Source organism: Scatophagus argus, chromosome 4, assembly GCF_020382885.2.
Source record: "Scatophagus argus isolate fScaArg1 chromosome 4, fScaArg1.pri, whole genome shotgun sequence".
NCBI lineage: Eukaryota > Metazoa > Chordata > Actinopteri > Scatophagidae > Scatophagus > Scatophagus argus.
In genome coordinates this window covers 2,942,933-2,958,198 of record NC_058496.1, presented here as the reverse complement: position 1 = coordinate 2,958,198, position 15,266 = coordinate 2,942,933, and the positions used below count along the sequence as shown (strand labels likewise).

The following is a 15,266-nucleotide window of genomic DNA, read 5'->3' as shown; positions in this document are numbered from 1 at the left end:
TCAGTTGATCGTGTTTCATTTTGAAGCGTAATCTAAGTGTCTGAGTGTCTGAACGTTTTACTGTGTCATGAAAACCTATATGTCGCAACAACGTAGAGCCGAGGGAGGGCTGATAAGCTCAAAGTTTTATCTTTCACGGAAACCTTTTTAATTTGCTAGACCAGAGAAGCAGCAGAGAGACAGCAGTATTTCTGTCAGCACTTAGAGTGAATTTGCAGTAGTAAGGAAAACAATGTTGTGATTAAATAACGTAATGATGTTTAAATCTTGTTAGCATCATTTTAGAGGCTTATTTTCCCAATTTAAGATTGCCATCAAATGGGCATCTGCCAGTTTTTTAGCCAGACTAATGTTAGCTAACTGAATAAATAGCAAAGTTAGCTAGTATTAATAATTAATAAATCATTCTTTGTTTATTAGTAGAGATCTGAATGAAGGTTAACATTAGCCACAATGTGCTTTTTATCATCTAATGTTATGTTTGCTGTCCACATGAATGTCGGCAGTAAAGTTGAAGCTAACTGTGAAGTTATCAGTGCCATTTGACAAAACAGCCTGTCTCTATTTCAGGTTAACTCAGCTTTGTTTTCCCACGACAGACAAATCTCTCCCTCAGAGCGCCACGTAATGGCATACAACACTACTGATTCAAGAGTCTTTACTGTCATTATGCAAGCATCCCCATCGTTACAGAAGATTTTACTATTGAGGCACCCTAAGGACCTTGAAGAATAGCATATCTAGTCTGTCACTGTTACAGTTTGTGGGTTGTCAGTCACTCAGGATCAGAAATGAATAAATTAAACAAAGAAGACAAATGCAGATGAAGAGAGGCTCTTGACACACACAAACAAGTGACAAGTTACAAAGCTGTAAGCTAATGTTATGCTAACTGAATGCTAACAAAACAAATGTGCAGGACACAGGGTTACATCTCAAGGGAACACATGTCAAACATATTAGCTGCTGGCCTTGACACATGTTGTTAAACAATTCACCTGAGTTCTCTAAATCTTTATAATCTCTTACCTTCTAACGGTTCACTGTATATCCAGGGAAATGCAGGCTGGTAGGAGGGAGTTGTCCCTTTGATAAAACTGATCAGAGATACTGAACTTTATCTTTGTTTATTCTCTATCCTTAATCCCTTATTTGCTCAGTCACTGGGTTTGTTCTGTGTAACGATCTTAATATAGCACCAAATTGAGGGTAAAGCACAGGGTAAAGGCAAAAAGCAGAAAATCCAAAAACATGCTTGTGATATTCACTATCCAAAGTCTACTCGGTGGATAATACTGTACCACACAGCACAAACCCAATTAATGACTCTGAGTGAAAATAACACTGATGAATAAATGACTGACAGGCACTGACTAAAAGATGCATCAGATGCATATTTTTAATGTAAAACTTCAGTCCTTTTAACATGTAAAATTTGACAGAATTAAAATGTTTTTAAGTTCACTTAATTGAAAATAAGATTCAAGAAAAGAGACAATATCAATAGTGCTACAAGAAGAAAATATATGGACCTATATAACGGTAGTAAGCCAAAGGAGTCATGAGTCTCTATGGCCACGTAAGTTATCTTCATGCCTTCACAGATATTTGGCTGTGCGCTGCGTTTACTGTGAGCTGCATTCAGAACACAAGGACTCCATTAATGGATATATCAGCCCTTCTTTGCTTCTTGTGTGAAAAACACCACATCTCAGTGTTTTCTGATGAATCAATGCATTCAACATGTTTCATAGTGATGTTTTCAAGACAATTTCCGACATGTGAATCCTAACATGTCAAGAAACCTGAGACATGCCAGACATTTTTCAAGGTAAAACGAGGTATTTCTGATTTCTGGTGAAGAGACATCAAGTAATTTGCGTTACACTGCAAGTTAATGACATCCATTACTTTTTACTTTGGGGCTTTGGGGACTTAAATTACTGTGTCCAATATGTGCAGTGTTATTTCAGAATTAATTTACTCTTACACTTTTTCAATCTTATCACACAATGAAACAGTAATGTTAGCCAAGAAGAGCTTGAATGCCTATGTCAACTGTTGTCTAATGTATCCCTGTTATTTTATATTTTAAAAGAAAAACTGATAGAACACAAACATCATAACCATTAAAATGGATACAACATTAAAACACACTCAATAATAAGGCAAGAAACCACACAACAAATGTTTTCTGAGTGTTTTATAGGTGATGCAAGCTGTACTTCTGCAAAAAGTGTTTGTTACATCAGATGTTTGGGTTGACAATCTTTCCCATAAAGAGGATGTTTTCTGTGCTGCGTTCAGTGACGACAACCATAAAGGGACGATCGAACCTCATGATAGGGATATGCATTACGGACGTAAGCATGATGCCGATCCCTGTAGCAGCTGCAGCGGTGGCTCCGGCTTCATCGACATCCAGGGCAGCTTGGTGCACAACCTATGGAGCAATAGAGGCAGTGAGGTGAATGACGGATGGAATATAAGGAAAATAGTGCATGTGTGCTATAACATATTCTATCTTTACCTCTGAGACTGTCAGTTTTTGCCCCTCTGCAATGCCACTCAAATCTGCACGATCACCAAACATGTCTGTCATTCCCATTTCAGTCAACACACTGTCCAGGGTGTAGGAAGTCTTGATGGAGAACTTTGGAAGATATACGTCACGTTTTCTAAAAACATGGGGAAATAGACAAACGCACCATGACTGATATGACAGGAAAAAGCTGAGTAGTTTAAATACCATCAAAATTTTAAGGGTGATTTTAGATTCTCCCAACCTGGACAGCAAAGACTTCAACCATCTGGTGACATGACCTGGGCAGATGGTGTTCTCCAGTGTTGCCATATCATCGGGCAACATCAGCAGCATGGAGTAGGAGTTGTTGAAGGGCAGGTGGAGGACCGTTGTGTTAATTGCCTGATCATAATACGTATCAACACGCTCCTCCATATTCATCATCTGGACTGGAACCTGGAAGATGTTAACTTAAACATGAAGTCCCATAATTGCACTGTAAGAAGATGCATGAAGATGCATAATTATTGTATCTCCAATCTATTCTGAATTAACGAAGCAACTTTGAACCTTTGTGTTGCCATCCACCCTGAACATGTCCTCCTTAGTGAGCTTTGGGTCAAATGGAGTTGCCCACTTTCCTGTTTGATGAGGATGAGCAGAATCAAAACACAGCTTATGTTTGATACATAAAAATGGAAAATGTGCTTTTTGGAAAATCGGATCTCATCTCAGGGAGCCTTTTACCTTTGTAGTAGATGTAGCTGATGAGATACATGACTGTGCTTGGATCCAGGTTGTCGACCAGCTTGTCTATCTTTCCATTGGTCTTCTCCTCCACGTACTTATTGATGGTATTGGCACTGTCTGTGGTTTTGGTGAAGTCAACATTGAACCCCTCTGCAAAGTAGGACTGCTTCAAGGTCTCCAGGAACTCAGGTCGTGGCTTGAAGCGGTTGTCCACAAATACAGCCGTCCCCTCACTGAGGTCTTCATTAGATGCCTTGCTTTCCCTTTGGAGGAGGATCTTAAACACCTGATCTACATCTGACTGGGTCAGCAGGGTGTTGTTGAAACCCAGACCACTGAAAAGCTGCCGGTGGGTCTCCTCTCGTGCTCCTACGGACAAAGCAGCCAAGGCAACAGACACACTAACAGGGGAGAAGAAGATGTTCTTGCCTTGTGAGTCGGCATGAGCTGCTAACTTCCTGTACAGACGGAAGGCAAACTCTTTGTTTGCTGCAGTCACCAATGAGACGCTGTTGTGGCTGCTGTCAGCTGCAGTTTCTTGGCCTGCATGATCTTCGACGCTGGCATGACCGGCATGGTGATGACCTCTTCCTACGCAGATCACTGCCGATAGGATCCAGATACCCAGGGCTGCCTTCATCATGGTGAACTAAGACGAAGGTTCAAAAGTGCAGTGATGTTCATTTGGGTTATGCAATGTTTACTATTGCAAATATTGATTTTCTATGAGGTCACAGGAAATGTGTTACTTTAAAGGCTCTGAAAAGCAGATTTCCACAGTCATCCTAAGTGATGAGCTCCTTCAGGTACAAAGTATTTCCTGCCATTTATTTGGAACCGTTTTGGTTAATTTATATAAAACTTTAAATATTTCTTTTTCTTTTTTTTTCTAGGTACTCTTCTCATAGATTTCATGTGCACCCATGCACCAGTGCAACATTTGAATCATACCTTGATGACAGATTGAGGGTTGTTTGGTTATGGCGAATAAAATCTGATCAAACCAGATCCATGCAGTCTTTATGAGCAAGATTGGTGGAAGTTCCTACATTTAATGACATTTAATGCTCTACAAGAAAATGTGAACAAATTTCGGATTCACTTTCCTGAAATTTTAGCAACACATCCTCTGAACTCAAAAGGAAAACAAGAAGGGTGAATATCTTCTATAGATTTTCCATTTCTGACACTACTTATGGTAATGATTTTCCAACTCCAGTGGGATAAAATGTTAAAAAGCTTTAAAAGCTTGGCAGATTAGTTAAATTGGAGACGACCATTTTTTAAAACACTTACCTTCTGGTTCACTGTATGTCCAGCAAAGCGCAGGCTGAATGGAGAGAGAGACCACCCTTTTATAAAACTGATCAGCACTGAACTTTGGCTTTGTTCATCCTCAACTTTTTATTTGCTCAACTCCTGCATTGGCGCTGTTTAATTATTACTATTTACACATGGCATTGAACTGAGCTTGCACAAGATGGAGGCCACCCTAATCCTGTTACTGTACAATACAGTGGAAACCCAATTTAATGGTTCTGTATGAACGTAACATTGATGAATAAATTTACTACCAATCATTCACCAAACAAAGCTTGTTTTTCACTTGATCTGAATAAAAATATAAGTCATGAAATGGGTCTACACTTCTGCTCCTTGCAGACATGTTTGCCCACCTCTGTAGCAGCTCATAATGGGCTGGCTGGAGTAGAAAAACAACCTTTCTCAAGTGCACGACCAGGAAAGGCTGGCATTGTCATCCACGATCTGAAAGCTAAATACAATACGCTGTATCCCTCTGCAATGAATCAAGCACGCGTGTTCACAGGATCAATATGAGTACAGTCAGAATCTGATAACAGCTGGGTTATTATTCATTGTTATTATTTTATCTAAAACACTTAAGGCCTTGATAGCATTCTGTCTGTTGCACTGACACCCTGATTACAATTTATATAAAATATAATACATCTAAAAAATATAAAGAATTACATGCAAAACAATATTTGCAATACATAAAAGCAACGGAGGAACACAAAAGATGCAAGCAATAACAATAACATAAGAGACAACATCAGTCCGAAGAAAACATTCACACTGCTCTAAGCCTACCAATGCCAACTTAAACTGGCTAAAAGCGACCATCCTATCTAATTCTATAGGTCGTGCATACTTTTTGCACTTTAGAACCAGTTTGCCAATCTCAGTACTGATATGGTGATTTTCAAGGACCACACACGAGGACTTTGTTTCTGTCTCAACCCCTTATTTGCTCAGCCACTGCAGTGAGTGATGATTAATGCTTAAATGTGGCTTTCAGCAGGGCAGGATGAAGGAAAGAAGTCAAGCTGCTGTGAGTACAACAACCTGCTGCCTTGGATTTGGACGCCTCCACACACCCGTCAAGTTGCAGTTTACATCCATGTCTGTCCAGACTCCTCGCTGGTTTGCAGTGAATGATAGAGAGCTTTGTGAATCACCTGAAGTTTAATTTCATCAGAACTAATGAGCTTGTGGTGGATGATAACGCTTCAGAAATAGATGCTGCTGCAAAGAAGCAACAGATTCTAAAACATGAAGGCTTCACACACACGTTCAGCCCGGCAGCTCGGAAGATCTGTACAATCAGCACGCCTGACATCAGTGCCCCCAATCCTCAAGAGCTCATGCACTAATTATCTCAAACTTTCACACAAATGTCTGATAATATAAAATGATGAAATGCTGACATTTTCTGTCAAAATGGTCAAATATCAACTTGACTGCGCCATCATAATGTTTTCTGTCCATTATTCAACAGTGTAACTGAGGAACAGAAGGACAGATTATGAGCATGTTTCACATTTGGTCAGAGATGGCCGCCCACACTGAGCCGGGGTCTGCTCTGAGGTTTTTGCCTTCTAAAAGGCCATTTTTCCTCACCACTGTCGCCAAGTGCTTGCTCAAGGGGGAATATTGGGTTCGCTGTATTACAAAATTTGATAAAAGAGTTTGGTCTAGACCTGCTCTAATTGGAAAGTGTCTTGAGATTAACTTTTGTTGTGAATTGACACAATATAAATAAGCTGAAATGAATCAGGCAGGGTTCAGTGAGCGCCAAAGAGCTGGCCATCCAGTTTGATGAGCTGTCGGAGGAAACCTCGATTGGGGATAACACCTCGGTTCTCTTTCACGGCACAAATAGCCTCCACAAGGGTCAGGTTCTGCTTCAGCATCAGGTACGCCAGGACCAGGGTGGCAGAACGGCTCACTCCTACATGACAGTGCACCAACACCTTGCCTGACAATCACAGAAATATTACATTAATTTCTGGACAGACCCCAAATGTGACTGCCCTTAAATGAGTTATCATTGTCTACATGTCCTCTTACCTCCTCTGCTGAGAGCCCTGTGGATAAAGTCTGCTGCCGCCTGGAAGTTGACGCTCATGTCAAACCCACAGGAGTCATGAGCCTCTATGCCCATGTAGGTGATCTTCATGTTCTCATAGATCGCTGGCTGTCCTCTGCGCTTGCTGTGAGCTGCATTCAGGATGTGAGTGACTCCATGCATGGACAGATCGGCCTGGTTCTCTGCACTGTGTCTGCAAAACGCAACGTCTCCTGATGTATTTCACAGCGATGGATTGATGTTTACAAGACAATTTCAGACCCGCAAGTTAGAACCTATCAAGAAACCTGAGACACACTTTCATGCTTCCCCTCTCACGTAGTGGCGCTATAGTTTACGCAAGTTCCCAATGTGGAATGCAGCTCGCCAGTCTGAAGTTACTTGTTTGGCATTTAAATCTGATTTATGATCAGTGCTTCTTTCACTTCTGTGTAAGCTAAATCCAAGTCTAGATTTATGCAATATTTGTTAAAAAAAGAGCTAAGTCCACTCCCTGTCACAACACAAGAATATTTGGACAGTAGCCCAGCAAACAGCTACAAGGACATGCCTTACTGTGAGTCACTTACTGGTCACCAACGTAAAGCCTTGGCCAGACTTCATCTGCATGACTGATGATGGCTTTGCCAGTGAACAAGAGTCTTTCCAACTCAAACACTGCTAAACCAGGTGAACTCAGGTCAATTTCCACTTTCCGACGAGGAGGTTCATCCTTCCAGGACGCAGGAAGTTTGGATGTATAGGACATTGCTTTTTTTTGTTTTTTCACAGGGTTCAAGAGGATCCCAAAGGTGACACAGGAGTTTTCCTAACTTCTAATCCATTACAGATAGGCAGCACAGAAAGTCACAACTGTAGTTTGTAGTTACATTTAATTTACCCTCAAAAAGTTGTCTTTCAGAAAAAAAAATCCCGGCAAGCTGTGTGGAACGACTGTGCCTGAACGGACAGAATAAATAACACGGTCTCAGATTTACTCTCCACAGGGTGTTCTGAGTGCTGTCAGACCATTTGACCCTTAAATCAAATCCAGCCTGTGCATGTGCCTCGAGTCTTCAGGGCCCTGTGTTATGCTTTTGCATCAAAATAGGCTGCCTATTTAAAGATCTGAATGCTGGCTAGCAGACGTAGGGAGTGTGGGACCATGCAGCAGTTTCCACTTGACAAACTAGCTATTTCTCCTCTTTGAATTTTCATAAAGGAAAATGTTTGTCCTTCTTTTAAATTATATCCAAATTTATCTGCAGCCACTATCAACATCGAGCCAAATATTTCACTGTGTTCGGATAAAGTGGTGAGAAAAACAAATTAATATTCAGTTGCTCACAGATTTTTGAAAAATATACCGACATTTAATCATTTCTCTATTTTCTGACTTGAAATAACTTCAGCATTTATCAGGCAAAGATTCCCATCTTGTGTTGGAAACATGCATTACATCTGAAACTGTACAGTTGTGCTCCATTTGAACAGAAACTTACCAGAACAGGAAAATGAACACATATGATGGATGTTTTTTCTTTTTCATGCAAAGCTTGTGATCTTAGTTTTATTTTATTTTACTCCTATTCATATAAAAACCATCCCCTGAAATATGGCACTCTTTTTTTCTCTAAACCAACACATCAATGATGAGTGGAAAAAAAGACTTGCTCTACACAGGAAAACGGTTTGTGGTGTAACAAGGATGTTAGTGCTACAAGAACACAGAAACAAGGTCCAAATTAAACAACAGCTGAGTGCTGTTGACCAAACTGAAAATCTTTTACCCTTTACAACTACTGAATGAACACTTAAAGTTCAGAAAATACAAATCACTTCCTTGGTCCTACATACATACATATATATATATAGATATATATATATATATATGTGTGTGTGTGTGTGTGTGTGTGTGTGTGTGTGTGTGTGTGTATATATATGTATATTCAAAGTGTTCAAAAAGGGATAGAAAGAATATAATTTAACAGCTTTTCAAGTAATTCATAAACCTACACATCTGTAATAACAGCATTTCCTAGAGTGAAATACATGGCATTCATATGTAGGACTGATTCTACATCCACACTTGGGAGTCAAATTCATCCAGAAGACGAAATAATGGGGACAGCGAATCCTCAGAGGGAGTTTCACTAATCTGCCAGGCCCGGTTTTTCAGCTCGGAGATGTCATGCCTCTACTGAGTGCTTGTCTGACATTACAGAACATGCAGGGCTGGGGACACAACCGGAAAAATTAGAGAAGTGCACCTATTCCTGCAGACACGTGGAGAGGTGAGTGTATGGCCTGTCGGGGGGGGGGGGGGACAATATCAATATCGTGATCATGCAGCTGGACTGTGAGATGTGTTAGTAGACGTGAATGAAGCGCACATGTTGTTAGACATAAGATCAGACTAAAAACCAACCCACAATCCTGAGGGACAGCGTGATGATAATCTGTATCACAGGTCAGAGACCACTAAGGGCTGTAATGTGGCATTAGATAAATTCATCTTCCAGCGAGTCTGCCGCATTATGCTGGCAAAGACATGACAGAGATCAGCTGAGCAAAAGTGTCAGGCTGTGTAGTCGGCACAGTCACTCACTGAGGCTGAAAGTCACTTATGATATGTACAACCATCAGTCTTCGCTTCTGATCCCACCATATCAGTATTACCAGCACAATTAGGCTTTCAAGGTTGATTCCATGCCACTTATTTTTACATCATAGTAGTAGAAAAAAAAACCTTGAGATAACATTGCTTCAAGGATCAAGACTAGACCCTCATTGTGTCCATGAATATTCTTGAAGGAGAAATAGCAAGACAAACAAACCAATAAATAAGTCAATTTCAGAAGGCTTTCTTCTCCAGCTGGTCCAGAATGGCCTGGATCTTCTGTACGGCCTCCTTTCGGGCTTGCCGGACGTTCTCCTGTCCCTGTGTCTCCACAGAGTCCAGCACCAACAGCTCTTTGGTCAACAGTTCCTCCAAACATCGATAACTCTTGTCTGTCTTTTTGCCCACAAACTCATCAACATCTTCCTGAAGCAGCAGCACTCTGGTCATGACCTCTTGGACCCTTGCAAGGCTGGGGTTATTGCTCAGGGGCTGAGGACCAGCATGGCCTGGAGCTGGAGCTGAAGCTGAAGCTGGAGCTTGGGCTGGAGCTTGGGCCGGGGCCGAGGGTGGGGGCTCACCCTGTGAAGGATTAGGCTCACCTCTCCCGGTTTTGATGTACATTTGTGGAGGAGAACTTATTTCGACTGGTTTTCCACTGGGGGGATGCGGGGATGGGGTTGGCCTCGGTTTAGGTCCAACTTGTGGCGGACGTGGGTGCTGTTGGTCCTGCAGTGACACAAAACAAATTACTGTAAAATTCTTTGTTTAAAATATTTGATAATGACAAGCGAATTGTAAACTGTATTTTCCCAAATGATCAATTTCTGTGCTTTAGTGAATGTTAATTTGAGTATTTATTCATGTCTTATATGTCCCTCAGCTTTCATTTAACTCACTTAATTAACTATAGTAAAGAATTTTAAAATAGCTGCAGATTCAGACCTTGGGTTGGTAAGGTGGTGGAGCACCAGTTCCAGTCCCTGGCCACGCTGGAGGGTGCGCTGGACGGACAGGATTCCCATAGTGGTTTTGTGGAGGCTGCTGGCCCGGCTGCCACTGCTGCTGAGAGGGGGGATACGCCCCAGAGTGCGCCCACGCGTCTGCCTGGGGGCTTGGGTGGAGAGGCTGGCCAGTGGGGTATGGGGGGGTTGGAGGCATTGCATGGCCACTTTCACTGTAGTGAGGGTATGGTCCAGCAGGGTATCCAGGAGCCTGAGAGCAGAGGGAAGACAGAAGGAAAAACAATCAGTTTATTTTGGTTCAGAGAAAGAGGCCAAGTGCATTATTTCCACTACTAATATCATACCGCATCGTCTCAAACAGTCAGGGAAGATCAGTTGTGACATTATGGTGAACTCACCCCCTGACAGTGTGGACCAGGATAGTGATGATGTTGGTGCTGAGAGTGTGGCTGGCCAGATGGCCCACTGCTCTGCTCTGCTGGACAGCCCTGGTTAGGATAAGGACCTGGAGCCGGTCTCTGAGGGTCAGCACAGTAGAAAGGGTTGGATGGGTGGAAGCCACCTGTTGAATACTGATTCTGCGCGGGGCTGTAGACACCATGGCCGTTTGGATAACCTCCAGGCATTACCTACATCATCAGCAGAAGAGGAGGGGGGATTAATCATGTGAAATGCTACTGACAGCGTCGACACAGCAGCTGACTGAGAAATGTGAGCGAAAGGTGAAAGCACTTAAGAGACTTAGGATAAAGAGTAGATTTACACCCAACGTACACACTCAGACTGAGAGGTGTTGCATCATGAGCCGTACCTGTGGATTGTACTGCGGCTGAACATCTGATCCTGAGGGATAGGTGTTTGCATAGTGTCCTGAGGAATGAGACTGGGGATACCAGTAGTGCGAGGGGTAGCCTGGATACTGAGGAGCATCCTGTGAACACACATCCAAGTGTTATTTAAAGAAGGCGATCTCTGTCTGTCTGTAAAAGGAGTGAAACTATTTCATAGTCTGAGCTGTCATCGGGACAAGTTAAAGCATGACACTGTACAGCACACAGTTTCACCGTCACCGCCTGTCTGAGAACGAACAGTAACTGTCTGACTATGGCATTTAATCATCCACTGCTTACTGAACCAGCACTGACGAGAGGAGATAACGACCGTGTGACTCCTGAGTGAACGCAGGTCGAGCTCAATTTGTGAGCACATATACTAAACTGCTAAAACATGTATATAGTGCAGAATCATTACCAGGGTTGTTACATTAAGATAAAGGTCACAAACTGGGGCCACAGCTGAAGCGGCGGTGTGGCGCTAACTATTACATAATGTCAGCTAGCTCCGTTAGCTGTCCCGCTAGCACGGACACAGCTAACTAACTACCGTTACGCAAGCTAGCTGGGTAACAATGTTTCCGTAAATCAAACACACTCAAAGGCGGCGGCGTACAATCCCCGGGGGTTTGTCCAAGCCGTGTTCTCTTACTTACCATAATGTTTCTGTTATTAATGTTCGAGTTGCAAGTTATTCCAGTTTCCGTTATCAGTTTCCGAGTTTCAAGTCGAGGGCCAGTCGGATTTCAGATTCAACTGCATTTGATGTGATGATGCATCAGCTAAGCGTGTTCCCCAACACCCCTCTTGCCATCTGCCGTAGTCAAAAAACAAACCTTTAACAAGCCTAAAGGTTCTTATCTGCGTCGTCAGTTGGTCCAAATAGAACTGTTGCTGTTTTCCTACTGAAGCGGCGATCGCTTGATTGGAATCAGGAAATGATTGAATGACACAGAGCTCGGGAAATCCGGCCCTGTCTCTTTAATAATGAGCGTCAGAGTGGAAATACAGAGCACTCACTCTGACGCTATTTTCTGGCACCATGATCGTCATTCTCGGGCCCTTAAACCTGCCGTAATTTGGCTCAAACCGCACAGGAGTGTGAGGTTATGCAGCGGACTACGATCTACTGTTTGTCCGTGTCTGGTTGAAAAATAGAACCGTTTAGATAATGCTTTGGCAAAAAGTGAAGCGTTTTTACGAATCTGTCACTGACGCTTGTACATACACGATCTTTGGTGTTGCATGCGCGTCAGTCGATGGTATTACCCAATAAGAAAAAAAATGTCATAAAAGTATGTTGTTTTTCAAATAATAAACATTATAATCAAAAAACAATCCGTCTTTGGTGCTACATTAATTTAAAGATGTATTCTTAAAAGATCGGTCCTTAAACATTAATGAAGGGAGCACCCAGAGGGTTAAACGCATACAGGAAGTTTATCCCGGACTTGTATAAAGACGCTTCCGGTGCTCCTCTAAGAAGAAACATATTTTCAAACATTCATGGCTTGACGTTACATAAAGATACACGAAGCGACAAAACAGCGGCACAAGATGAACTATGTACCGGGGACGGCGAGCCTCATTGACGACATCGACAGTAAGTTGGAGAGGACGATGGAGATGGTTTGGTGAAAAATGGTTTCAAGATGTGCCATCGTGTGACGCGCTCGTTTTGTACTGCAATTAAGCGTGCTTGTGTCGGTTGTGCCCTGCAGAGAAGCACCTGGTGCTGCTCCGAGATGGCAGAACTCTGATCGGTTACCTCAGAAGCATTGATCAGTTCGGTATAACTCATTTAATCACCTTCCAGTTGATTTATTTTTTACATCATAGACGGTCAAGCCAGCGCATTTGCAGCTAATTCCACACTGTTCTCACACCTGATGTTTCATATTTACTTATTCTGAAGCTATATAACAATGCACTTCTGTTCTCCACCCTGTTGCTCTTGTCCCTTCCAGCCAATTTAGTTTTTCATCAGACGGTCGAGCGCATCCACGTGGGGAAAAAATTTGGTGACATCCCCCGAGGAATATTCATTGTGAGAGGAGAGAATGTGGTGCTGCTGGGAGAGATAGTAAGTGGGGGCATCCTCCTTCTGTTTGTGTGTCTGGGTGTGTCCCTACTACTAATAACGCTAATTTGGCTCGAATTATGCCATTCACAAGATATCTGCTGCTTTCTAATACATTTGCTCATTTCGTGTGTGTTTATGTGTGTGTGTGTGTGTGTGTGTGTGTGTTGGATGGCAAATGAGGCTCCTTGTTAGAGCAGCACTTGTGTTGTGAACATGGATGCAGACGATGCTTCTGCATGGCAGATCTGATGATGATGAGATGCAGCCTCCTGCATGGCTTTATGATGAAAAAAGAAAAAGTATCTTGATGAATTGAAAAGTGCTGTAAAATAGGCAAAATAAAAACGCAGTCAGAGATCTGAAATACAAAGAAGAAAGCCAACTCCGCATTAGGCTCTTTTCCCAACATTAGAGTTAAACTAACTGAAAGATTCGTCACTGTGAATTTGTGCAGGCACACTGCAGCGGCGGTGCAGGACCTCCTCGGCCTACAAACGTGAACCCAGACTCTTAAATACGTTTGATCTGCTTTGTGACGGCAGCGCAGCCTCAGCAGTGTGTCAGCAAAGAATAGATGAATAGAAGTTCAAATAATGATGATATGAAACGTCACCAAAAGAAAGTGAATATCCAATGATTATCCAGGAGCAGCTCACGAAGCGCCTTGAAGTTATCGGCAGCATTTTGACGTTGAGCAGACACGAGTCGGACCTCCAGTCTGCGCTGAGTTGGCAGTTCAGTTTCACTTCGTTATTCATTTATTGCTGTTTTAGTTGCTGATGAGGATGGAGATTAAACGCTCATGCAGTTTGTGGTGTACTGGAGCCTTTTCAGAGTGGACTGCGAAAATGTCACTGTGTCACGTGAGAGTGACCCAGCTGAGGTTCACACAGGCCCAATGATTGGCTCATAGCTCATAGCAGCTGGAGCTTCAGCAATCAGTCGGCTGATCGATTAGTTGATTGGCCGTTTATTTTCATAAAGTCATTTTCATACAAATATTACAGGAAGTGCTGCTTTGAGTCTCTCTGTGTTATATAACAAGTCTCTGGGTTTTGGACTGACATTTTGACATTGGACACGGGGGCAGCCTAGAGGTTGGAGAAGCGGCTTGTGATCGGAGGGTCACTGGTTCGATTCCCCCACCGGACGGGTAGGAAAAATTTGTGTGTGGTGGAGTGATTAGCTGATTAGCCCCAATATGCTCCCCCCACTGCTCCTGTGTGTGTGTTTCACTGCATGTAATTTGCCGGGTGTTGCATGTGTGTGTTCAACTAAGGATGGGTCAAATGCAGAAGACGAATTCAGTGTGTGAATGTAAAAATATATATACTGTCAATAAAGTGGTTCTTTACAACCAACTAATTAACTGATCACTCAGTAAAATAATCTGCAGATTAATGGACGATGAAAATGATTGTTAGCTGCAGCTCGTTGTTTGCAACACGCACATTAAATTTGTTCAAAGTGTGTATTAATATGCAGAATGTCTGGTGAGTTGCTGAAACGCTGTCTCTGTCCCTGTCCCTGTCCCTGCAGGATGTGGACAAGCCCTGCGACACACTCCTCCAGCAGGTCTCCATCGAAGAGATCCTGGAGGAACAGCGGCTGCAGCAGCAGGCCAAACAGGAGACGGAGAAAGTCAAAATGCAGGTCCTGAAGGACCGAGGCCTTTCCATCCCCAAAGCTGACAACTTAGACGAATACTGACGAGTGGCGTCTCGACTCCATGAGCTTCTGCCTCAGTGTGTGTCGGACTGAGAAGCTTGTACGTGGGATTTGAGTTGGAGGGCGATTGCCAGTGTGTTTTCGTGTCATGGGCACAAGGCTGCGTCATGTTGGGCCTGTATACTGTAGTGTACTGTGTGAGTTTAATTTGAATCATGTGGAGGGAAAAAAGTTCATGTTTTGTTTTGGTTTTTGGTGATTTAGCGATCATTTGACAGCAGCACTTTCTATTTTGTCACTGTGTCTTTTTGTCTGGACATCAGTGGGCCTGCTATTGACGACAACTACTTGCTATGCTCCATTAAAGAGTTTAGTTTTTCATTATGGACGGCGTGCTTCTGACCACACTGCTTCACCCTCCCTGCTGCGTTTACAGCGCGACTAAAAGCATGA

At 42.8% G+C, this 15,266-nt stretch overlaps 4 protein-coding genes across 4 annotated transcripts; 1 reads left to right on the top strand and 3 right to left on the bottom strand.

Annotated features, from left to right (window-relative positions):
- Positions 1-2,188: 2,188 nt before the first annotated feature.
- Positions 2,189-4,644, bottom strand: LOC124058044 (serpin A3-5-like). The gene is made up of 6 exons (XM_046386874.1): positions 4,571-4,644; positions 3,272-3,923; positions 3,095-3,165; positions 2,787-2,980; positions 2,531-2,678; positions 2,189-2,443 (listed from the first exon to the last, which is right to left on the bottom strand). Exons 2-6 carry the CDS (start codon positions 3,915-3,917, stop codon positions 2,249-2,251), a joined length of 1,254 nt encoding a protein of 417 aa, XP_046242830.1. The 5' UTR covers positions 3,918-3,923; positions 4,571-4,644; the 3' UTR covers positions 2,189-2,248.
- On the bottom strand, positions 4,571-7,861 carry LOC124058043 (dual specificity protein phosphatase 26-like). The gene is made up of 4 exons (XM_046386873.1): positions 7,235-7,861; positions 6,647-6,858; positions 4,951-6,554; positions 4,571-4,604 (listed from the first exon to the last, which is right to left on the bottom strand). Exons 1-3 carry the CDS (start codon positions 7,411-7,413, stop codon positions 6,361-6,363), a joined length of 585 nt encoding a protein of 194 aa, XP_046242829.1. The 5' UTR covers positions 7,414-7,861; the 3' UTR covers positions 4,571-4,604; positions 4,951-6,360.
- A 324-nt stretch (positions 7,862-8,185) lies between these two features.
- bag4 (BCL2 associated athanogene 4) lies at positions 8,186-12,029 on the bottom strand. Its single transcript, XM_046386872.1, has 5 exons — positions 11,719-12,029; positions 11,041-11,160; positions 10,628-10,858; positions 10,210-10,479; positions 8,186-9,993 (listed from the first exon to the last, which is right to left on the bottom strand). The coding sequence occupies exons 1-5, from the start codon at positions 11,719-11,721 to the stop codon at positions 9,499-9,501; spliced, it is 1,119 nt and encodes a 372-aa protein (XP_046242828.1). The 5' UTR covers positions 11,722-12,029; the 3' UTR covers positions 8,186-9,498.
- Positions 12,030-12,386: 357 nt separating this feature from the next.
- Positions 12,387-15,197, top strand: lsm1 (LSM1, U6 small nuclear RNA associated). The gene is made up of 4 exons (XM_046386869.1): positions 12,387-12,665; positions 12,784-12,852; positions 13,030-13,145; positions 14,685-15,197. The coding sequence occupies exons 1-4, from the start codon at positions 12,620-12,622 to the stop codon at positions 14,853-14,855; spliced, it is 402 nt and encodes a 133-aa protein (XP_046242825.1). The 5' UTR covers positions 12,387-12,619; the 3' UTR covers positions 14,856-15,197.
- The last annotated feature ends 69 nt before the right edge of the window (positions 15,198-15,266 follow it).

Coding starts and splice junctions, on each gene's coding strand:
- lsm1 (XM_046386869.1), top strand. CDS start 12,620: ATGAACTATGTACCGGGGACGGCGAGCCTCATTGACGACATCGACA. Junction 12,853..13,029: donor CAGAAGCATTGATCAGTTCG/GTATAACTCATT, acceptor TGTCCCTTCCAG/CCAATTTAGTTTTTCATCAG. Junction 13,146..14,684: donor TGGTGCTGCTGGGAGAGATA/GTAAGTGGGGGC, acceptor CTGTCCCTGCAG/GATGTGGACAAGCCCTGCGA.
- LOC124058043 (XM_046386873.1), bottom strand. CDS start 7,413: ATGTCCTATACATCCAAACTTCCTGCGTCCTGGAAGGATGAACCTCCT. Junction 6,859..7,234: donor AGGCTTTACGTTGGTGACCA/GTAAGTGACTCA, acceptor TGCGTTTTGCAG/ACACAGTGCAGAGAACCAGG. Junction 6,555..6,646: donor CAGGGCTCTCAGCAGAGGAG/GTAAGAGGACAT, acceptor TGTGATTGTCAG/GCAAGGTGTTGGTGCACTGT.
- LOC124058044 (XM_046386874.1), bottom strand. CDS start 3,917: ATGATGAAGGCAGCCCTGGGTATCTGGATCCTATCGGCAGTGATCTGC. Junction 2,981..3,094: donor GGGTGGATGGCAACACAAAG/GTTCAAAGTTGC, acceptor AACATCTTCCAG/GTTCCAGTCCAGATGATGAA. Junction 2,679..2,786: donor TTGAAGTCTTTGCTGTCCAG/GTTGGGAGAATC, acceptor CCATGTTTTTAG/AAAACGTGACGTATATCTTC.
- bag4 (XM_046386872.1), bottom strand. Junction 10,480..10,627: donor CTGGTCCACACTGTCAGGGG/GTGAGTTCACCA, acceptor CTCTGCTCTCAG/GCTCCTGGATACCCTGCTGG. Junction 9,994..10,209: donor CACCACCTTACCAACCCAAG/GTCTGAATCTGC, acceptor GTGTCACTGCAG/GACCAACAGCACCCACGTCC.